We start from the raw sequence: 24,161 nt of genomic DNA, 5'->3' as shown, positions 1-24,161 counted from the left end.
GAGCATCAGCCTATATCCGGGAGTTATGGGCAATTATCGAAGCCGTGGCCAAATGACGACAATACTTTCTTGGGTGGCATTTTGTCATTCGGACTGATCACAGGAGTTTGAAGGAACTCCTTACTCAGGTAATACAGACTCAAGAACAGCAACATTACTTACAGAAGTTGATGGGATACCAGTTCACGATTGAGTATAAGGCTGACAAGGAAAATGTAGCCGCGGCTGCCTTATCGAGGTGCCACGACGAGTAGAACATTCAGTTCAAGGCAGCCATTTCAGCAAGCCGGTATGATCTCTTGTCCGAATTACGTCGTGAAAACATGGCATGTTCGGATTTACTAGACCTCCAAAAACAGGTGCTTGAAGGAACATTGACAGATAATCACTATAGTATTATGGACGGCCTATTACTCTATAAAAACAGGTTCATGATTAGCAAAAGTTCACAATTGAAGAAATTGCTCCTCCGGGAGTTTCATAATACACCCATAGGCGGCCATGCAGGAGTGGAACGAACATATTTACGGCTCAATGCGAATTTTTTTTGGGAAGGCATGCGAAGTGAGGTGAAAGCATATGTGGCAGCGTGTGTCATTTGTCAAACGGTGAAATATTCTCCCATGGCTCCCTATGGTCTTCTTCAGTCGCTAGAGATTCCAGAGCGTGTATGGGAAGATTTGGCTATAGATTTCATAGTAGGTCTGCCAAACTCTCAGGGAAACACCAACATCTTGGTGGTGATCAACCGCTTCACCAAATATGCTCATTTCGGGGCACTTCCTCCTCACTACACGGCCACCAAGGTCACGAAGTTATTCTCTCACATGGTCATCCGATTACATGGAATGCCTCGCACCATTGTGTCCGATCGAGATCCAATTTTCACTAGTACCTTCTGGAAGAAACTCTTCGAATTGATGGGCACTAAGTTAAAAATGAGCTCTTCATACCACCTTCAGACGGACGGGCAGACTGAAGTCACCAACAGATATCTGGAGCAATACTTGCGGGCGTTCACTGCCGAGACTCCAAAACATTGGAGTCGATTTCTCTCATGGGCCGAATACCACTACAATACTAGCCATCATTCAGCTATCAGCATGACACCATTTCAAGCAGTTTACGGTCGGCTTCCGCCTTCGATTCCAGCCTACACACGAGAGGCCACAACCATTCAGGTAGTCGAGGAGGACTTACTGACTCGTGACTACATCTTACAACAGCTAAAGGAGAACCTAGCTTAAGCATAAAATCGGATGAGACAACAAGCCAACAAGAAACGTCGGGACATTCAGTTCAAGATCGGAGACTTGGTGTTGGTCAAGCTACAGCCTTACCGACAAACCACCGTCGCCACACAGCTCAACTCCAAACTATGTCGTTGTTATTTCGGATCTTTCCCAATCGCCGCTCACGCCGGACCAGTCACTTATACACTGGAGCTGCCTTCCAGCAGTCGAATTTATCCAACCTTCCATGTGTCCTTGTTGAAAGCTTTCCACAGGGAGGCACCAGTCACGAGCTATCCTCTACCGGAGCTCAGCCACACCAATAAACCTTTGCTTGTTCCGATAGCTGTTCTCGCTGGCCGAATCATCATGATTCAGGATACACCAATCAAGCAGGTACTGGTACAGTGGTCTCATAATCCTCCAGAGGATTCAAATGGGAGGACCTCCAAGCTTTTAGTCAACTGTACAATGTGCCCAACCTTGAGGACAAGGTCGATTTTGAGGGAGGGAAAAGTGATAGTCAGGCCCAAGTGATTTTGGACATTGGCTCGGTCCAAAAGCAGATAAGGGGATAGGCTGGTCCTGAGGCCCATGAAGGGGAGGCCCAGATAGAAGCACAAGAGGGTTCATTTGTGAAGAATAGAGTCTCAGCCACTGCTGCAACCAAAGAACCTCCAAAGAAAGGCAAGGAGATTGATGAATGAAGTAAAAGGTTCCTTGAGGAGTTTTGCACTGACTCGAAGAATGCTTTCTTTACCTATTCTGGTATTACACTATTATTGAATAGCTATATCTGATTCATATACTCAATCTCCCAGGCAACACTCGGTTAAAAGTTTTTCATTTTGGTCAATGAAACTTTATTAGAAGGGTCAAATTGCCAACAGAACACAACAGGCAAAGAGGCTAAGCGACACTCGGCTTAAAAAAAATGGGAAGAAGAAGAATATAAGTCCTTGCTAGTAGAAATTAGTTATCAGGGGAAAAAGTTGCCGAAATGATAATTTTAGGGTATGTTTGGAAAAGTTTATTAAAAGTGGCTTTTGACTTTTTAGGTTTAAAGCTAGATGATCTGTTAGAAGTGTTTTAACTTTTCAGAAGAGTTTTCAGTCAAAGTCAGAAATTATGGCTTTTAAAAAAATAATTATGAATATATTTTAACACTCATACTAGAGTTTAATTAAGGCATTATAAACTTACTTTCAATACTTTTATTGTTTATTAAAAAATTTAAAAATTATTTTGACCCATTAAACTCTTAGTTTCAAACACTCAGTAAAAAGTCATAGCTTTTGCTTCTCTTCTTCTATTGTTTAAAAATAAAAGCAAAAATTTTGTCAAACGAGCCCTTTAAAAATGACCAAAATGACTTTCTTTTAATTTTGCACTGAGTGACTGACTTGATCATTCTGGATCAGTGTAAATGAATCGTTCAAAGTCATTTTATAAATAATTTTTTTTTGTAGTCATTTTACAAATATGTGTGAGTCCTTTGTAAAAATGAACTAAACAAAAAGCTTTATTTGTAATATAACTTCTTAAAAATTTTAATTTGTAAATTGATTTTAAAAGATCGAGAGTGACTCATTTTTTACAATATAGAACTGAGTAGATCGCTCTAAAAATAATATATATATATTATTGGTACCAGTTTGAGTCTTTTAATACTTTATAAGACAATATAAATAATGCAGAGACGTAAAATAAAAGAACACAAGAGAAATGGTATCGCGGTTCGGTCACAACCTACTCTGCGGGGCCACGCCCAGATTATGAACAATCCACTAAGAACTCTTTTACAATTCAATTGGACTTAATCTACTCGAGACTCCCTCTCTAAGAAGACGCCTATGAACTTGCAATTTCTCAATGGACTTGAACAGTGAAATCCCCTAAACTTTTTAACATTGGAATCCCTCCAACTAAGTTTTTCTCCTGAAAAATATTCAAATCATCTCTTTGAATACAAGTGCTCACACTTATCTCACGACCCAAAAAAACTAATCAAAATGTGTACAAAGACTCAAGGGACACATTGAATAATTAAGTAAAGTGTGAATAGCTTGACACCTCTTCAATTAATTCGCTGAACAAAATCTGTTGTAGATTCTTGTTGTAACAATATCTGTAACATAGCTGTCAGAATTAGCTCTACCAAAACCAGTCCGAGAATCAATCTTCTTAAATCCTAAAATCTTTCCGAAACTAATATTCGAATCTGGACACATTCCTAGGAGACAGAGAAAGATCATCCAGCTGCGGAAACTCAATCAAATATCAATCAAATAACCAATTAACAATTTACCATATTTGGATCAATAGTTGACTTTCAAAAATAGAAACTCTATTCAGTTTCCAGATATGCAATAACTTTTCAGTTCTCACAAATCTTCTAAGATACTTCCTTCCAAAAACTGATTCTTATTAAGAAAAGAACATTCCATATTTAAAGTAATCAAGCAACTAAAAATACATTCGATCTTTTCCACAAACACCAACTGCCAAAAATACCTGTTTTTAAATTTTTACAATCAATGCCAACAAATTACCAATTAAAGTCCTAATATATATATATATATATATATATATATATTTCACTAATTTCATTTTATAAGATTGTCATTTTAGCAAACTTTTCAGGATTTAATTGGTAATCATTACGAAATAATGAATTTAGATATCCGGGTCCAAGAGTCCACAATTTGCACTTGTTGAAGTTTTCATCATAGGCACACCGATGAAAGAAGAAGAAATTGCATTTTGGTCATGTCACCAAACTATTTGTTAATAGAAAATGTTCTCTTCTCTTACTAACAACAATATTAACACCCACTCATCTGTTTTATCTTCGTCTTTCTCAATTCAATCTTAACCTTGACATCATTTCCATATTAAAACATGAGATCCTCCCAATAATCTCTTCCTCTCCAATAGGATCCTTTGATCTTTTCTTTATCCATTTTATTGTCAATAGAAAATACTGTGGGAAGATGTCTTCTTATTCTTTAATAGAATCAATGGTTCCTTAACTCTTTTTTTTTTCTTTTTTTATTAATTATAATAGCTTCTTATTATATCATCTCTCTAATTTGTAACTATAATATATTTTTGAGGGGCTTTATTTTAGGGGAAAAACAATATCTCAACAATATTGCTGACTACTTTCTTTGCCCCTCCCTCTTAGACTATGAAATCGGATTAATTTGCACTGATTTGCTATATAAAAAGAAACAAGATAAACTCTAAATTGAGAAGCTTCCAAAGGAATTGAAAGAAATTTGCGCTTGCTTCCTGTATATACCAAAAAGCATAGAATTAGTAATCAATATAAATAATTCCTTACTGATCACTAGGATAACAAGTGATAAAGAAGCTGCATATGACAAACCTTTGTATAGTTTGCTTTGTCCAACTTCCTGGCCTGAAAACACATAAAAGAAGTTGTAAGAGTTTTTTTATTTTTTATTTTTTACCTTTTATTTTGTTTTTTTTTTCTTGTTAGAATTTATGACAAACCTGAAAAAGCAACCACAAGGCAAAGATTGCATGAGCGGGCAACATTATGTAACTCTTGAAGGCCTATAAAAAAAATAAAAACAAAAAAGGAATTGTGACCAAATCTTTTTGAAAAAAGTTCATCACAATCTTTTTCTTTTGTTACTGATTTACATTATAAATGTATGATTTTGTCCGATTTATCAAGAGCATATTGGTGATTTTCTTTCATAAATCAATAATTTATCTTAAGTAATCAATAAATTACCAAAAAAATGAACGTAAATCAAAAGGAAAAAATTATAGTGATTTATTAGAAACAAGTCTAAGATCTAGGATATTTGCAGCTTTCAAGACGAATTAATTTATTACCTTAGGCATGAAAACTGTAGCTGCTATAGCACCAGTATAGTTTACAAGTAATATCCCCGTGCCAAGGAATGTAATATTTTTAGGACCGAATATTGCTGCAAATGTCCGTATGTTATACCTGTAATATTGTTGAATATTGCTTTAAATGATGTTGAAAATTCAAGTTGAAAATTAATGTTTCAAGATTGAAAGAGTAACCGAAATGAAAAATTTTAGGTTGACACATAAAAAATTACAGCTTACTTCATGTCACCTTCCACGTCCGTGAGATCTTTTATGATGCTAAGGACCACAAAAAACAATGTCGCAAAGGTAGTGATGAAAACAACCGGGGGGCTACAAAGCAAATAGAAAAGCAATATGAAACATGAGATTCTATTAAAAGGTGAATTGTGTGTAAGAACGAACTTATAAATCATAAGTACTTATGCATAATATTGTCTTTCATAAGATCCAACTACTTAATCTACAATAAGTTACTCATAATATTATGCATCATAAGACCATTACATAATAATTAAGCTTCTAGCATAATATATAAACAACAATAAGTCAATAATGAAGGATATATAATTAAGGTTCTCTCTGTTTAATGCACTAATCTAAAAGTTCTCTAAAATTTCTGAATATTTAAGATAATATGTAAAGAATAAATAAATAATTTGAAGGATAGAGAATAAGAAATGAAAAATAAAATAAAATTTTTGTTTTTGTAAACTTTTGCACACCTCCACATAAATGGAAGTCCAAGGGATGCTCTGGTGGCGTAAACTACACCGACATTGTGAAGGACACTGCAAGTCTGCATAAGTTGCTTTTGTTACCAAATATCATCTCTTATTGTTCTCTCTATATAGGTGTGTTAAAGAGAGAATTTAAGATGCTCTAAATAAAAATTAGGAAATTTCACTAGTACGGTCTCCTCATCGGTTAGTTTCTGATAATTGAAATTGCTCAACCATTATTAAAAAAAAAAAATGCAAAATGGGCAATATTTGTTACAAATTTAATGGTTGAAAACAAAAAATTTTTCAATAGTTCATTTTTGCAGGACTAACCAAAGAAATTCCTTAGAAATTAAAACAACGAGTAACCTTAAAAGGTACTCCACTTCAAAATGCTAGCACAATACGGCCCTGTTCATTTCACCGATTCGAGTTTAAAATATGAGTTTTGCTACAGTAAAAAGTTCTCAGAAACAGTCACATTTAATTTTTTACTACAGTAAAAAACTCTCACATAAAGTCACATTTTAACTCAAATTAAAAATTCGAATCAACGAACTAAATAGGCCCTACATATGTAGTAATTTGTTGTGAACGTGAGAACTTGAAGACAGATGTACATGGCAATAATGTTTCTCAAATCATACCTATATCAATAAGCTATTTTTAACATTTTAAAGGGCGGCAGAATTTTTAATGATGCAATAAAATTTATAAACTAAAACAAAATTTCATGACAGACTTTAGAGGATGGGAAGAAAATAGTAATACCAAAGGAAGCACAATTGATGCTGTAATAGAATATTTCTTGAATCTAAAGGGAGGAGCAGAATAGAATGTGCTGAAGAAAATTCCAAGACAGTAGATAGAAGTAGTGATGAGATCAGCATCCATCAACCGAAAAATCAACAAGCCCACAAGTAAATTAAATATCATCAAGAACCATGCTTGTTTCAAGGAAACATCTCCTGCTGGTATCGGTAAATAAGGTTTGTTCACCCTGAAAATATCAGATAAAGATACAATAAACTAAAAGGCCTTTTTGCTATTAATTAAGCAATAAATTAAAATGAAAGTAAATAATATTAAACAGAAGGCCAATACTGTATAATTGTAGCCTTCTACTCGACAACAAAAGAAATCTTTTTATCCAAGTCTTTAAAGCATAATATATACATATATATATATATGACGCAAAAAATAACTAGCATCAAAGTTAATCACACATTTAAACTAAATTGGCATCTAAAAAAAATATTTTATGTTATATTCATTGTCGCATCCCAACTAAATTGACATGTACTAACTAGAAAAGCTATCCTAAGTATTCAATATCAATTATTGTGAACAAAGAAAGAAATATAAAAAGTCTCAATGGCCCGTTTAATTCGTTGATTCGAATTTTTAATTTGAGTTGAGATGTAATTTTATATGAGAGCTTTTTATTATAATAAAAAAATTATATGTGATTATTTGTGAAAATTTTTTACTGTAGCAAAACTCGAATTTTAAATTCGAATTAGCGAAATGAACAGACCGAAATATATGTATACATCAGCTCTAAAGTCTCCATAGCAATTATGGATATGCACAAAATATATTTGAAGCGTACCTGTCAATATCAACATCATAAATCTGGTTGATGCCAATAAAATAAGCGTGCGTAAGTATTATAGCAATTAGGCCAGGAAATGCCTTAAACAGCAGAGGCCATCTAAACAACTGAGGATTTTCAACGAATACTCTTGCAAATAGACAACTGCCCAAGAAAAAAATAAATAAATAAAATAAAATAAAATAAAAAACGGAGAGAGAGCATGCATATTTGAATCACGTTATAAAGAAATTTTAATTCAGTGAGGAAGCTTGTTTATTTTTCTTGTTTCTTTTTGTTTACTTTTCTCTCTCTTTCATTTTTTTTTTCCTCCGAATTGATAAATCCAGTAAATTTTATTGAATTCAGATTCAGGCCCCAATATATAGGTTTGTGAGATATTGTGTAGCTATGAATTGGTATAATAATGTAAATTTAGGATGTTGAAGAGAATTTTGACGATAGTTATTCCCTCTCATCATTCATGTAACTTAAATTTTTAAGGTCCGTTTAGTTCGCTGATTCGACTTTAGATGTGACCTTATGTGATAATTTTTTACCGTAGTAAAAAAGTTAGATGTGACTGTTTTTTAGAGTTTTTTTACTGTAACAAAACTCGAATTCTAAACTCGAATCCGTGAAATAAACGGATACTTAAAACTATCAAATGAGGATACTTAAAACTTATATTTTAAGTGGACATAGCTGAAATTTTTTTTTTTTTTTTTTTTTTTTGCTTGAATCCTATAATTTTTTTTTTTTACTTACATAGCTGATATAATTGCTTCATGCGTCGCATAAGGCCTCAGGAATTTATAGTAGACAGATCCAAAACGCGTAACTTTAGCAAGTACCGGATCAGAACTGCCGGATTCAAATTGAGCTTTGGCAAGTACTGAATCTGAATCTGAACCAGCAGGTTCAACTTGATCGCATGCCTATCACCATAATTCGTGTTTTATTAATTATATAAGTTGAATAGAAAATAACCAATTGTACAAGTACTCCATTACTAATGTTAAAGTTTAATGCATGTAAGTGTATTTAACTAGTTGCTAATTAGAAATAAAAGTATACCCGGATAGGATTACGCTTATGTTGGCCACAGAAAAATGATTTTGAGAATCTGCTTTCACCATAAAGCTGCTGCACTGGCGGTAGGCTCAATTGGTTGGTTGTCGTCTTAATTGGTATCAATCTATTGTCGTGAGCTGAGGCCTTAAAACGTTGAGGGATAATAGTTGGTCCTCGAAATGAAGAATAAGAGATTGAGAGCTCCATTATATATATATATATATATATAGATATATAGATATATAGATATGTGTGAGTGTGAGACCTAAAACAGAGGAAAAAGGAAAATAGAGAACCAAAAATACTGATGATCATGAAGACAAATGCTTCAAGAGCTTGAGAATATATAGAAGAATGGTACAAACATTTTCTTTGACAAGTCCATCTATTCGCTTGCCGGGGCAAAGTGATTCGTTCTTATATCAATTTACCCCAAACTGTGATTTTAATAATTACTTTAATATTTACCCATTTACCTATCTATGAGTATCATTATTTTAACCATAATTCATTGATTCAACGGTTGTAATTGATTAGATAATTGAACAAAAAAAATTTATAATAATTAATGAGATTATATTATTATCCCATAACATCATCAAATTTATCTATTTAATGGTATAACCACTGTGAAAATGTAACTATTGAAAATTTGTCGCTATATGTGTGTGTAAGACCTGAAACAAAGAGAAAAAAGGAAAATAGAGAACAAAAGTGATGATGAGGATAAATGCTTCAAGAGCTTCAGAATTTATAGGAGAATGGTAACAAAAATTAAGGCGTTGTTCATTTTACAACTCAAATTTTATTGTTACGGCATTTTCTCTCAAAAAAAATTCAAATTTAACTTTTTTTGCTACAATATTTTTCTTTCATATATACAACTTAAATTTTAATTTGAGTTGTGAATTAAACCTACCCTCAGTCATCTATTCTTTCACAAGTCTTATTATTATTATTTGACAAGTCTTATTATTATTATTTGACAAGTCTTATTATTATTATTATTATTATTATTGACAAGTTTACTATAGTCTATAAAATAGAGGTACTTTTCTTTGCACTTGTCGAAATGTCTGGTGTTCTCTCTTTTTTGGAAACACTGATGTTCCATACTTTTTTAATCGTTAGATCTGATAAAAATCACATCAGAATAAAAAAGTATGCGGAACATACAGATTTTAATGTAGATCTTGACAGCTGAAAAACAGAAATATCGGTGTTCTTAAAAAATGAGAGAACACCGGAGAAAGTCTAAAAAAACAAAAACAGAACATTATTGGAAATTTGGACCAACAATATACTACGCAAAATTACTCGTGGAATAAGTTGTTTTGCGGTGCTAATATTTGGAAGCTAGCAATTGAAGCTAGTAATATTTTACACATACACTTATACTTTTTCCTGGTTGTTACATTAAATAAGCTATGATGACTTTTTCCTGGTTGTTACAAAGAAAATTAGTACAATCTAACAAGGAAGCTAACAAACAAGAAATAATAACAATAATAAAATTAGAAAAAAAAAACTAATAAGAAACAACCATACACAAAAAGTAAATGAAACCAACAAATGGAATGATCTAGATTAGTCAAAAGTCATCAAAAACGTGTCTTTCCGTCACTTGCTACCACTTAATCTAAATAACAGAACCGCGGTAAGATTATTCCTAAATAGCCATATAATTTTATGCATATATCTAATCCGTCTGAAAATGAGTACGAGTGCTTAATCTAATTAGGCATGCCAATTAAGAGGGGACACCAAATAGACTTAAGAGACTTATTGAGACTTATTTATTTGCTGTGTTTGATGAGAACCAAAAGAGGAGAAGAACTTTACTTGTCCTTCCCAAATAGAGACAAACATATATTATCTTAGTTTTTTTTTATCATTAAAATATATTATCTTATAAGTTAAATCTGAGATGTTTCAACTGAGCACGATTCTATGGTTCCTCTTACAAGTATTGCATCTGAGCTTGCAAAATAGTTTCTTAAATTTTTATCGTTGAAAATGAGTGAGTGCTTAGTCTAATTAGGCATGTCATTTAGGAGGGAACACCAAATACGACTAAGAGACTTATTTAGTTGTTGTGTTTGATGAGAACCAAAAGAGGAGAAGAACTTTGATTGTTCTTCCCAAATAGAGACAAAAATATGTCATCTTAGTTTTTTTTTTTTTTTATCATTAAAATATATCATCTTAGTTAAATTTGAGATAATTCAACTGAGCACGGTTCTATGGTTCCTCTTAGAGATATTGCATCTGAGCTTGCAAAATAGTTTCTTAAATTTTTGTCGTTAAAAATGAGTACGAGTGCTTAATCTAATTAGGCATGTCAATTAGGAAGGTACACCAAATAGACCTAAGAGACTTATTTGTTTGCTTCGTTTGATGAGAACCAAAAGAGGAGAAGAACTTTGATTGTTCTTCTCAAATAGAGACAAACATATACTATCTTAATTTTTTTTATCATTAAAATATACCATCTTAGTTAAATCTGAGATGTTTCAACTGAGCACAGTTCTATGGTTCCTCTTAGAGGTATTGCATCTAAGCTTGCAAAATAGTATCTTAAATTTTTGTCGTTGAAAATGAGTACAAGTGCTTAATCTAATTAGGCATGTCAATTAGGAGGGTACACCAAATAGGCCTAAGAGACTTATTGAGACTTATTTGTTTGCTGTGTTTGATGAGAACCAAAAGAGGAAAAGAACTTCGCTTGTTCTTCCCAAATAGAGACAAACATATACTTAGTTTTTTATTTTTTATATATCATTAAAATATACCATCTTAGTTAAATCTGAAATGTTTCAACTAAACACGGTTCTATGGTTCCTTTTAGAGGTATTGCATTAGAGCTTGCAAAATAGTTTCTTAATTTTTTGTCGTTGCATTTTGTTCTATTGAATGAGAGAATCTCATATGTGGTATTATGTTTGTTTTTGTCGCTGGTGTCACAGATCGTGTTATAACACTTTACTGTAACACTATTTTAATAGAAAATCTAAAATTAAACCAACGAAACAGCAATGCAAGAAAATAATGTAGAAACATAAAGGACACTGGAAAATGATATCGCAGTTCAGTGGACACACATATTCTGCGGGGTCACGCCCAGACAGCGATCAATCCACTAAGTTCAAAAGATTACAAAGGACCAAACGGTCTTACACACTCAACGACTTCCTCCTTGACGATGTCGCCGTTGCCTAGAATCTCCTTAGGAAGCTTGATCAGCGAGTACCACTCGTCTTGACGGTTTCCTCCTGAAAGCAAAAAAATCTTCTCCCGAAGAACCAACTCAAAAGTGTTCTAACAATTCACCGTAACACATCTAACGACACTTAACATTACAATCTCATTATGACATGAACAAAATCATCTTTTCAGTTTTCAGCCCTCTCTATGTTTCAGAAACAACACCTCACTACACGTTCTGCCATTACCCCCTCATTCAACCTGCCTCAAGCCTCAAGATCACCAACAATTAATTCCCCAAAAGTCCACACTTGATTTTCGGCACTTTCTCTCCGTTTTTTTTAGAAGCCAAAACCACACATACGTTCAGCCCTTTTTACACAGATTCGACCTTGCTCCAGCCTCAAGATTACAAGCAATCAATTCCCCCAAAAGTCCACTCTTGATTTTTTACAATCAAATCCTTTGATTTGCAGCCAATAAACATGACAACAAGACTTACCTTAAGAGGACCACCAATTTACAATGCCAGCCAATCATACAACCAATTTGCAAAAAATAAGGCAACACAAAAAATGCACTAACAATCTCCCCCTTTGGCTATTTTTGGCAAAACTAACATTATTAACAAAAAGAACCTATTACAAGATAAAAGATAAAATCTAACTAAGGGGGTTAGTTGAATTAAAAGTTCTCCCCCTTTTTGACGAAATACAGCCAAAGTTAACAATAATACTAATAGAAAACCCTTTTAGAAGCTGTTGTCGCAGAAAGTGTTGTAACACCAAATGGAACACTCGGTATAACACTTTCCTGCAAATCACATTCCAATTCATTGATTTATGTAACTTGCTCCCCCTGAGTCCTCTACGAGTCTTACTCCCCCTGAATATAATATTCTTCCATGCATATTGTTTTTATCATCTATCAAATGCTTGGAGTGACCATTACCACAATACTCAGAGTTAGTAGTACATGCTTTAAAAGAAGTATAAGCCTCATGACACCTTAAATCAGATTTCCTTACCCACACACATCTAGGAAATTTGTTTTGTACATCAACCTTCATTTTAGGTGTCCTTCTTGAGTTTGCGGAATTTGGTGGATTCATGAGCATACCTCTCTTCAAAGCATTCAAATACTTGTAGCATCTTGGTCTTATATGGCCAGCTAAACCACAATAATGACATATGGGAACAAACTTTTTACGTCATGGGGGTAAGATAATACCTTTCTTACTGAGGATAGTCTGAGATTTTGGAGCGGGCGTCTCCTTCACAAACACTTTCTTGGATGTTGAACATTCACCAGTGTAGCCAAGTCCATGACGATCACAACTAGCATTTCCCACAAAGAGAATATGATCAAGTTTGGTGGTGCCAGAATTCATCATTTTAAGTGACTTTTGAGTGCCCTCAAATTCTACCCTTGTGTCCTGCAGCCTTTTCTCATTTTCAGCAACTTGAAATTCATAGTTTACGGCAGCCTTCTTAAGCACATCTTTCTCTTTAACAAGCTCAGCAACTCGCTCTCGTAAAGACTTATTCATTTCACACACTTTAACCTATTTTCTGAACATGGTCTTATAAGCTTCATGTATGTCATCAATAGTCAATTCCTCACCATCACTGTTACTTTCAGAATCTGAAAAAATCTCCTTTAGTTTTGTTGTTCACATATTCTGTTTCAGCATTTGTTGTAACACTGTCTGTGACACATTTTGTAATATTATATGCAGAAATGCCCTTATCAGTATAAACATTTAAAGCAACATAGTTGCTCACATGTTCGTCATCTTCCTGACTGCCTTCTGACTCTTCATCACTCCAAGTTGCATTAAATGACTTATTCTTCTTCTTGAGGGTATTAGCGCATTCGGATTGAATATGTCCATATATGTCACACTCTTGGCATTGAATACCTCTGTTCTTTGTCTTCAATTCTGTGTTATTTGCTGCAGATTTACTCTTTTAAAAATTACTAGAGTTGCCATTTCTTGAATTATCATTCTTCCTATTGACCTTCTTCATCACCTTGTTGAATTTCTTCGACAACCTTGTTATGGACTAAGCCAAGTCTTCTTCACCATCAAAATCAACTTTGGCTTGAAAGGCAATAATTTTCTCCTTCTTTCCTTCCTTGTTTTCATCCAGATTCATCTCAAAAGTGCGCAAAAAACCCATTAGCTCATCAAGTTTCATTATTTGGACATCTTTGGCTTCCTCAATAGCTGTCACCTTGTAAGCAAACCTCTGTGGAAGAGACCTCAAGGCCTTCCTCACAAGCTTCTCCTCTGATATTTTCTCTCCAAGGGCAAATGTCTCATTAGCAATATCACACAATTTTGAATTAAACTCAGAAATTGTTTCATCTTCTTGCATTCGAAGATTCTCAACCCTTGTAGTAAGGATTTGAAGTTTAGAGATTCTCCCGACAGCCGTACCTTCATGTGCCGTTTGTAATGTCTCCCATACATCTTTGGTTGTTTCACACGTTGAAATGAGCTTGAATTGGTTCGCATCTACCCCGTTGAAGATAACATTCAACGCTTTAAAATTGTTGTTCGCCAACTTGTCCTCTTCAGTTGACCAAGTAGTTTCGGGCTTCAATATCTCATTCCCTTCAGAATCCTTTGTAACTGGATGCTCCCAACCAGTCAAGATAGCTCTCCATGCCTTTTCATCAATAGCTTTGATGAACGCCTTCATACGTGCTTTCCAATATGAGTAGTTGGAATCGTCTAGGAGGGGAGGACGCGAAACTGAACTGCCTTCTTTCAAAAAATTCATACCTGCTGTAACAGACAAGTTCCTAAAATCTCACCAAGCAAACGGTTAAACCGCTCTGATACCAATTGTTAGGTCTGTTTTTGTCGCTGGTGTCACAGATAGTGTTATAACACTTACTGTAATACTATTTTAACAGAAAATCTGAAATTAAACCAGCAAAATAGCAATGCAGGAAAATAATGCAAAAACATAAAGGACACCAGAAAATGATATCGCATTCGGTGCGCACACCTACTCTGTAGGGCCACGCCCAGACAATGATCAATTCACTAAGTTTAAAAGATTACAAAAGACCAACCAGTCTTACACACTCAACGAATTGTCGTTTATCTGCAGTCTATTAGTTTGTCTCCCTTGTCGTTTATACGCTTTTGTCGTTTCTTATTTTGTTGTCGTTGTTCATTCTTGTAAGTCTTGTTGTCCTTTTCTGGTGTTTATCCATTCTTGTTTTTTCTACATTTTTTAAATGATTTTTTATTGTTTTGTTTTTTCATCAATTCATTCTGGTGGTTTCTCATTTTTCGTCGTTTTTATACATCCGTTGTTTTACAAATTTATCGTCTATTCATTCTTGAAGTTATGCCTGTCTCGTCTTTCTTGTCATTGTTTGCTTATTTATGCTCCGTTGCGATTTATTATGTCTGTTATGTTATAACGCAAGTGTCGTTGACTTGAAGATTATGTCGTTACGTTGTCTTTATATGTATAGATATATATATGTCGTTTGGCTTTTGTACAGTTTATATATTTCGATCGTTTCTTATTTTCTTGTCGTTTTTAATTTTGTTCATTTTATCGTTTTATGTCTTTTTATTCATTCGTGTCGTTTGTTTCGCGTCTCATCTGGTTGTCGTTTCTATCCTCACTGTCGTTATTTCATGATCACATGTTTATCGTAGAGGATAAAACGTGGCAGCATAAAAAGTACACGTCGTTGTAAAACTGACAAGAGCTGTAAAACTACAATCAGCAAACCACATCTAGGCTTTGAGCAATAAACTGACGCTACTTTTTCACTCATTTGTTTTCCATAAATAGCTTGTAACCTGTTCAATAGATCACGAAACAATCAATTCAACTAGAAGCATATTTTATACTACAAAGATTATGAAGGTTAAATGTAATGGATAAAAATCTAAAATTCATACATTTTAACGGGTATTTGTTTGATATAATCTAATGTTTTTCATCAAATGGGTCTCCTCCATTGATCATTTCTTTCTTGAAGGAATCCGATTTTAATTGCATGTATGATGTATTGCCACTTGATAAATACTAAAGTTTATTTATCAATTAATGATATATTTTTTTTATTCTCTTTTTGCCCCTAGATTAGTCATCTATCAACGAGTCTTTACTTAAATTTAGACTTCTAACCAAAACGACAACATTTTTTTTTAATCCTTACGTCTTAACTAGTAAGAGACAATATTGAGTATCTAACATCTTATTATTGATGGAATATAAGCTAATTAGAGAAACAAGTTAGGTGTCTTATGAAGCAGACAAAGAGAATATTAATTGCAAGTTTAGCAGTCAGTGGTTATAGCAGTTAAGACTGAAGTTAGGCACAACCCACCATCACAATTCGAAAATATAAAATAAAAATAATAACAACAACAACAACAATAAAAGGACTAAAATATCCCACCACATTCCAATGTTTTGATATATTATGTTGATCTATATATAACTACCAATATTCTTGCAGATTTGGAGAAAAAAAAAAAAAAAAGTACCCTTAATTGGAAGGTTGATTTTATTTATTTAAATTTTTAAGAAACAAGCGCCTAAATCTCTCCTCTATTTATTCGAAATGTTATGTTTTATATTGTATTATCAAAAATACCACAACCATCATAACATGTAAAATATTAACTAATGATAATCACTGTCCTAATTGAAATAATATAAGACGATTAAGGGGAAAAAAAAACAAAAAAAGAAATAGAAGTTAACAATGTGAACTGTTTTGGTCCTGCCGTGCTAGGCATGTTGGACTTGAATTTTTTCCTTGGTTCTCTCTCTTTCGTATTAAAAGAAGTCAATTATTGACTTAGTTAAGTACGCATTTATTTTATAAATCTGAACTATTATTTGAGCTTTTTTCTTATCGTGTTTTTTCTTATAAAATTTCAATTTATGTTCAACTTTTCTGTTCAATAAACAGAAAAACTGTGATGGTTATTTTGAGGGCAATGATATTCCAAGAGAGGTAATTAGAAATGGCAAAAGGCGAAACTAGAGCTGGCTTTTTGATTGAATAATCAACCAACGTGATGTACCCTTTGGAGGGTAAAATTTTTACATCATCTTTTGAAGCAACGCAACTGAGTTTACACACTATTTACTTCACTTAGATTGCAAGATATATTCATAGAAAGTTTCAAATTTTTCTTTTCTATTTTGTTAGCTTTTTTTTTTTTTTTTTTTTTTTTTTTTTTTTTTTTTTTTTTTAAGTTTAGTTTCTACGTAAAAAAGGTTAAAGAGACAAAGGCTTCGAAGTTAGTTCTTAAATTGGAAAGTCTTCCAAATCTTATCGTGTCTGGGTTGGATTCCTGTCGGTTTGTGGGTAACTTCATTGTGGCCCACGTAGAGTACCAAGATAGGCCCAGAAAATACGTACCCAACCCATATCCATACGACATAAGAGTCCAAATAAGCCCAATAACGTCCCGTCCACTTCATAGTACACACACATTAACCGACCACCTTTTAAATATTCGTTCTTCAGGTCTCTCTGGAATCGCCACGCCCACGTTCCAGACCAAAACCGACACAACAAACAGTGGTGACTCAGTTGATTAGAGAAAAAAAAAAAAAAAAAACAGTAGTGACTCAGCAAGTCTAGCAAAATCCCACATTTCCTTTTCTGTTCTTCAGTTTCTCTCTCTCTCTCTCTCTCTCTCTCTCTCTCTCTCTCTCTCTCTCTTTCCTCTCTTGTTGCAAATTCACGAGTGTTTCTAGTTGACGATGGGTGATGCAACTTTCGAAGAGAATCATAATCAGAATCAGAATCAAACAAGCAGTCTTGTTTTGGACATTTATCCTCTGAGCAGCTACTACTTTGGATCCAAAGAGGCTCTTCCCTTAAAGGATGAGAATTTGGCCGATCGTCTTCTCAGGATGAAATCCAAGTACCATTTCTCAACTGGGTTATAATCTTTTTTTTTTTTTCCTTTTTTTATTGACAATTTTTTTGATGTTATTATCTTTTTTTTTCTTATTTATTTGGTTTTTGTGATGGTTCCACTGTAGCTATTCTGCCCGTGGATTGAGGGCATGTGTGGAAGCTGTTATTCTGGTTGGTTTTCGTTGTTTCACCTTTTTGCTTTTCTTCCATAACTTTTGTTACCAATTTTGATGTTTTTGTAGACTACTAGTGATGGTGCTAGTGTTTTCTGTTTTGCATATCAGGATTGACAGTAATCAGTGAATAGCTTCTTGTTAGGGAAGCTAATTTATGCACCATTTTGTTTTGGTGAATTGTTGAATTTAACCACAAAATGCCTCGGTAGTGCTGTAGGAAAGCAGGTCATTTTTCAAACCAGGTCAAGAGCGAATATCTTATAAAACCCGTCAATTTGCCAAAATTTAAAGTTTGGGGTGTGTCATAGAAACATTTTTAAGGTGCAACAGTGCAATTTAGTCTTTTTATAACTTAGCCATTTTGTTTACAATAGAAAAGGGCCTGTGGAGCATAGTTAGTATTTAATTGTGCTTGAGATCCTGAAACTTGTTTATACTGATACGTAGTTGAGGTTTGTTGTCGTCTTTTTATCGGTTGATGCTATTTTTTAATATTAATTGATGTGATAAGTTTTTTAAAGAAATATGTACTAATAAGAAGAATATAACTGGCCTGCTATTTAAGTTCGTTTTAGAAAGTTGAATATAAATTAGGACCCTAGTTTGTTCTTAATCTTTTGATATAAGGCCATCAATGCATCTTGTGATGGCCTATAAGGGGTCCTTTTTTTTTTGTCATCATCGTCTGTGTGAGTCTGGGGTTTATACATAGAATGCACCGAATAATGAACCCGTTTGCGAGGTAGAGTCTCACGAAATCTTCCCTCTTTGCCTTTGATTATATCTGAAAAAGACCTATAAACCTTATTATGTGCCGCTTTAAAATGTTGCGAGGAGTAGGCATATTAGTTTTAAATGCAGTGTTCCATATATTTGACTCAAATAGAAAATGTCACTTGAGAAAAACAAAATGAGAAATAATATTGCTACTTAGATGGTTGGATGTTTTACTTTACTAGAAAAGAAAACGATAAAAATCAAGGTTCGACTTTTGTGTACTAGTTGTCATATACTAAAACAAATTTGGTGGACAGTTACTGAACTGAAAAAGTTTCCTTTTGGCAAATCAGGTGGAGTTGTTTAAACATCCTCATTTGCTGCTCTTACAAGTAAGAAACTCCATCTTTAAGCTTCCTGGCGGTCGATTAAGACCCGGGGAATCAGGTATATCACTAGGACACTCGCTAATTGTTTAGTTAGAGAGTTGAAATGTCATTAAACTCAGAAGAATTGTTTTAAGAACTTGTTAAACTAAGAATCTTTGACATTCCAGATATCGATGGGTTGAAACGAAAGTTGTCGAGAAAACTTTCAGCAAATGAAAATAGTGGTGGGGTAGATTGGGAGGTAAGATTTTTTTCGTTGCAATAGTTCAAAATGTCATTTCTAATTTGAATGCAAAGATGAATAGAGTTCCAATGTTTTTAGGTGGGAGAATGCCTTGGAAAGTGGTGGAGGCCTGATTTCGAAACATTGCTCTATCCCTACTTGTCACCTAATGTTAAAAGGCCTAAGGTACACTTTTTCTTTCTAGATAAAGGCTTTTCTTCAACTTATAAGCAGCACAACATGGCAAAGTTCTGATGCTTCTCTGTGTTGTAGGAATGCACAAAACTTTACCTCGTGAAGTTACCGGAAAGTCGAAAGTTCATTGTGCCGAAAGACCTAAAATTGCTTGCCGTTCCGTTATGCCAGGTTCACGAAAATCATAAGGTATATAACCTAATGTTACAAAGAGATGATCTGCCTAGTTTTCTTTGATTGCATGATCCAGTCATATCTTTCACATAAGTGTCATTTTGGTTACGCAAGGAATAAGCAGTAATTTCCTTAAATGTATGACACCCCATTTAAGACTCGGTGTATCCAAATATAATAGATTGGTTTTGATTTTTTTTTTTTCAATTTTTTTTGTCCTAATTGTTTTGTTTTGTAGACATATGGATCCATCATATCAGGTGTTCCACAGCTACTATCCAAGTTCTCCTTCAACATTATAGAAAACTAATTAGACCAATACCGTGTGATGAGTATACAAGGATCTGCAATAAGATTGTGAACTATAAATGCTTTTTTTTAATACCTTGGACGTCTTATTCCACAAATCTTGATATTTACACTTGTATATTAGTTTGCTTTGTATGGCAATTGACAGCTTCAGATTTGTACCAGTGAACAACATTACAGTAAAGGTTTTCTTTATACAATTTCCCTCTTCTTTCCTTGGTCATTTTGATTTTTTTTTTTTTTTTTTTTTTGCGTTTATGTGTAATTCAATTCTCATTTATTTGCTTAGCAAAATGAATTCTCCTTTTGTGTGGATTGCAAGTTCGAATTATGGTGCGTGTTTGGAACCGTTTTTGAAAACGGTTTTCACGTATTTTGAGAATTAAAAATCAAAATGAACACGAAATGACGTTTGTTTAGCAAATGTTTTGAAAACGAAAACAGCGAGAATGGTTTTTATAAAAAGATTAGAAAACAGTTGAAAGTAATTTTCACTTTTTTATTTTCATTTTTTAGGACTTATTAGTAATATTATAATATATTAATTAATAAACACGATTTTATTTTTTATTATATTCAAAACAATCTCTTAAATTACTAATCAAACGTAATTTTAAAATCGATTTTAAAACATTTTTAAAATAATTTTATTTTTACTTTTTATTAAAAATAAAATTATTTTAAAATTAATTCTAAACGCACTCATAAAATTTTCTTTCAGATGACAATAGTTTGGATAAGATCATAAGGGAGAGGTTTTGAATTCCCAAAAAGAAAGAAATAAATACATCCTGCGTCATTCACTCATTTGTTTTCCACAAATAGCTTGAAACTTGTCCAATTTATTCTGTCATGAATCTCATGGTCTGCATAATATTTTGTCTTTTTTTTTTCAAGTTGGTAACCAGTTTCCAAGAGACTGCCACTAAAAGACAGTAATGAAATCTTGCTTCTCTGCCTAAATGTGGAGAGAATTTACGGGAGACGTGTATCGCTAAATGAAAATTATCATGTTACAAAAGGGGAAATCTTATCGCAGGAATTGTGTTTTTGTTCTATTGGAAGGTATCACTATTTTAACTATTTTGGATTAACTTTTTAAGGTTTGTTTGTTAGTGTTCATGTTACAAATTTAAAGCACCATTGATGAAAAGTTAATATTAACAGTTTAAAAAGCAGCATAATTACTTCTAGTCATATATCGGACCATTGAAATGTTAATATAACAGATTAAGGAGCGGTAATTACCAGTGGACTAAAAGTACAAGAAATAACTAACAAAAGAATTACAAAGAATTAGCGGGGCAGTTTTGATAAATTGCCTTATATCTAGTAATTGCATTAATTTTAGTGAAACATTTTGAATTAATGGTTAAAAATCTTACACCAAATCAAGAAATTTGGTCGTGGAAATGAAGTTTGACAAAATCCCTATTTAATCCAATATTTGGTAGCATGCATCACAAATCAAATGAAGCCAAAATGTCGTCTCAAACCAGTAACAAACATACAGCAGGCAAATGTGTTACCAGTAACAAACATACAGCAGGCAAATGTGTTATGGTCTTCGAATTTCACAAGAGAGAGGAAAGGACAAATACAAGTCATCATTTATTTAGCCAGAAAAGAAAATGGAAGAAAGAAGGAAAGAATGACAGCCTTGTGTTAGCGTGTGTGTATATATATATATATTCTTTGATACTCTTGGCATACTGATAGGTTAAATTTTTTTAATTGTTAGATTTGTGTACATTTTGATTTTTATGTGATTTTATGCAGATCTGATAGACATAAAATTTGACATATCAGTATGTTAGTATTAGAGAATGTCTCATAAATATAATATAACAAACAAAAATTGTTATAAATTTTTTTTTTAGTGTCCAACACTTTAGAGCCCCCATTTGATTCACTAGTTTGAATTTTGTCGATTTGAACTTTTTTATTTGAATAAAAAAAATTAAACTGTATGGTTTAAATTGTAGTTTAAATTGACGTTTAGATGTGTAATTAAAATTTTAATCCAAACAATAAATAAAATTTAAATTTAAATTTGTTACGTGTGAAAAGCAAATAGAGTTTACATCTTTTTACTATTTAAAAATAGTTTGAACGGTTGAATTATAATGAGAGTTAAATTTTAAGTTAAATAGTTTAATTTAATTCAAACGGATAATATAATTTATAATTAGTGTTTATTAAATATAAATTTAAACTGTATTTACTATTTAAACTGACGAACTGAATTAAACAAGTAAAACAAAAATGAGTTAATTTTCTTCTCTTTCTTTTCTTTTCAAAGCTCGTGGTCGTGGTCGTTGGCCGTTGTAGCATTGTCAGGTGCCTTAAGCTTGAGGAAATTGCACTTGGATCTTTCTCAGTGGTTACACATGTCAACTTCCAAGTTTTCCAAGTGCCACGCTGCCGCTTAATCGGCCGCCGCTTTTTCACTCCCTTCTCCCTCCCTTTGGACGGTGATATGTTTGGACCTTCCCATCATAATTGATATTTATACATGTACATGTTTCTAAACATTAAAATAATTTATCAAAATCATATTTAGAATAAAAATTATATAAATTTAACTGTTTTAACTGTTTAAGATAGAAATCTCTTATTTGTTAATGTAACGTATTATGTTCGGCAATTGGATGAGAGTTAATTTTCTTTTTTAACTGTAATTCTGTGTATGCATAAATGTTCTTATTTTAAACAATCATATTTTTACCGTTTTCCGTTGCATCTTGCTATGTAATTAAAGAGATATTCGTACGCTATATTGGGTGTAACTACCCTGTGGATGGTCAGGATCTGAACTCTTTATTTACATATGTATAATTTCAAGATCTATTTTTTTTTTTCATTTTAAATGATATTTTACTATTTATATTATACCACATTATTTAATAAATCGTGACACTAAAAACAGAAAAATCATTAAAAATTTCCTTTTAAAAACATTTTAATATTTTTTTTAAATAACGTATTATAATATGATTGTTGCTGCAAATTAGAACATTTAATTTGGAGAGAAGACCCGAATCTTTATCTCAATGATTGAATCTTGAGAAAAAAGTTCTTACAAAGTAAACTGTCATGGCTCTGAAAAAAGAAAAAAAAAACAGTTGATCAAGTTGTTACAGTCACTTTAAACCAATGCTCATATGACATTTCAGTACTTCCATTCGAACACGAATAACGAGAAACTTGCAAGGATTTGCTTGGTGAGGTTAACATTGAGATAAACAGCATAAACGAACTTTTGCTAAACAAAATAATCAACTATAAAATGAAGCAGACAATTAAATTATAATAATTGAAAGACAAAAAAAAAAAGAGAAAATTTCATTATAGTACCCTATGCTATATCTTTTTGATATTTTGTGTTTTTATAATAATAAATTAATAATTCAACGTTTTAAAACATTTTTTTTTTAGTAATTTAAGACATTTTTTGAGATATAAAATGTTAAATTTACCATAATTTCTCATTTAGTTGATTCGAAATCACAATTTATTTAATGATTGAAAAACACTATCCCTATAATAAAACATCCCATTTGTCTTTAAAAATCTGCTTGGTTTTTTTCAATTTAAGTCAACTAAGGACAAAATTGATTTTTTTTTATGTCCAAAAAATGGCATCAATGTAATAAAAAATAATATTTTTTAAAACATCGAGATGTCAGTTTAATATATTATAAAAATACAAGATACCAAAAGAATATTTAATATAATACAGGCCGGTGCCAAAATGAAATTTTCTAAAGAAAAAAAAACTTTAATTATGCAACAAAATCATTAGGATATAATTAAGCCAACAATGCTCACACATGCCTCCTTTACTCATATATATATATATATATATATATATATATGTATGTATCCAATCATCAACTGACGGGCAATATATGACATTTTTTAATTTTTACTTTTTTCTTTTAAAAAAAAAGAGAGTTCATTAGTGTTATCCGGTCACTATTCTTTTATTACTTTAAAAATTTTGAAACCCACTAATAGAGATAAAAAAAATTAACCTAATTCTACTTTAAAGATGATTATATTTTTCAATCGTAGCATCATGTACTTAGGCTTAATTTGATAGTACTGTAGATGTTGAAAAATTTATTTTTAGCTATGCTGAAGGAAAAAGCAAATGTTACAAAAAACAGCTGAGTGTTTAGTAAACTATAATTATAATAGCTGTATTGGTTTCAAAATCAGTGTAATAGCGTTTGGTAAATTATGAGGTTGAATTACTGTGGATAGTTAAAAATTACGACTATATTATATTATACTATAATATAATATAAATAATTACAATATAATATATATTTATTATTATATTTAATATAAT

General features: G+C 32.5%; 3 protein-coding genes across 3 annotated transcripts; 2 read left to right on the top strand and 1 right to left on the bottom strand.

Annotated features, from left to right (window-relative positions):
• Nucleotides 1-1,259: 1,259 nt before the first annotated feature.
• Nucleotides 1,260-1,769, top strand: LOC112090357. The gene has a single exon (XM_024161490.1). It carries the CDS (start codon nucleotides 1,260-1,262, stop codon nucleotides 1,767-1,769), a length of 510 nt encoding a protein of 169 aa, XP_024017258.1.
• Nucleotides 1,770-3,921: 2,152 nt separating this feature from the next.
• On the bottom strand, nucleotides 3,922-8,702 carry LOC112090338 (homogentisate solanesyltransferase, chloroplastic-like). Its single transcript, XM_024161465.1, has 10 exons — nucleotides 8,499-8,702; nucleotides 8,190-8,359; nucleotides 7,440-7,586; nucleotides 6,599-6,827; nucleotides 5,831-5,904; nucleotides 5,346-5,438; nucleotides 5,103-5,220; nucleotides 4,752-4,814; nucleotides 4,624-4,656; nucleotides 3,922-4,526 (listed from the first exon to the last, which is right to left on the bottom strand). The coding sequence occupies exons 1-10, from the start codon at nucleotides 8,700-8,702 to the stop codon at nucleotides 4,452-4,454; spliced, it is 1,206 nt and encodes a 401-aa protein (XP_024017233.1). The 3' UTR covers nucleotides 3,922-4,451.
• An 8,549-nt stretch (nucleotides 8,703-17,251) lies between these two features.
• Nucleotides 17,252-20,004, top strand: LOC21409950 (pre-mRNA cleavage factor Im 25 kDa subunit 1). Its single transcript, XM_024161352.1, has 7 exons — nucleotides 17,252-17,625; nucleotides 17,747-17,792; nucleotides 18,868-18,961; nucleotides 19,071-19,144; nucleotides 19,226-19,312; nucleotides 19,400-19,510; nucleotides 19,734-20,004. The coding sequence occupies exons 1-7, from the start codon at nucleotides 17,462-17,464 to the stop codon at nucleotides 19,803-19,805; spliced, it is 648 nt and encodes a 215-aa protein (XP_024017120.1). The 5' UTR covers nucleotides 17,252-17,461; the 3' UTR covers nucleotides 19,806-20,004.
• Nucleotides 20,005-24,161: the final 4,157 nt, after the last annotated feature.

Source organism: Morus notabilis, unplaced genomic scaffold (assembly GCF_000414095.1).
Source record: "Morus notabilis unplaced genomic scaffold, ASM41409v2 Scaffold329, whole genome shotgun sequence".
Taxonomy (NCBI): Eukaryota; Viridiplantae; Streptophyta; class Magnoliopsida; order Rosales; family Moraceae; genus Morus; species Morus notabilis.
This window is presented reverse-complemented; position numbering and strand designations above follow the sequence as displayed.

Excerpts from the sequence above, each read along its gene's own strand:
- LOC21409950 (XM_024161352.1), top strand. The coding sequence starts at position 17,462 with ATGGGTGATGCAACTTTCGAAGAGAATCATAATCAGAATCAGAATCAA. Across the intron at positions 19,145-19,225 it reads GTGGTGGGGTAGATTGGGAG|GTGGGAGAATGCCTTGGAAA; the intron begins GTAAGATTTTTT and ends CAATGTTTTTAG. Across the intron at positions 19,313-19,399 it reads CTAATGTTAAAAGGCCTAAG|GAATGCACAAAACTTTACCT; the intron begins GTACACTTTTTC and ends TCTGTGTTGTAG.
- LOC112090357 (XM_024161490.1), top strand. The coding sequence starts at position 1,260 with ATGAGACAACAAGCCAACAAGAAACGTCGGGACATTCAGTTCAAGATC.
- LOC112090338 (XM_024161465.1), bottom strand. The coding sequence starts at position 8,702 with ATGGAGCTCTCAATCTCTTATTCTTCATTTCGAGGACCAACTATTATC. Across the intron at positions 5,221-5,345 it reads GACGTGGAAGGTGACATGAA|GTATAACATACGGACATTTG; the intron begins GTAAGCTGTAAT and ends ACAATATTACAG. Across the intron at positions 4,657-4,751 it reads CCTTGTGGTTGCTTTTTCAG|GCCAGGAAGTTGGACAAAGC; the intron begins GTTTGTCATAAA and ends ATGTGTTTTCAG.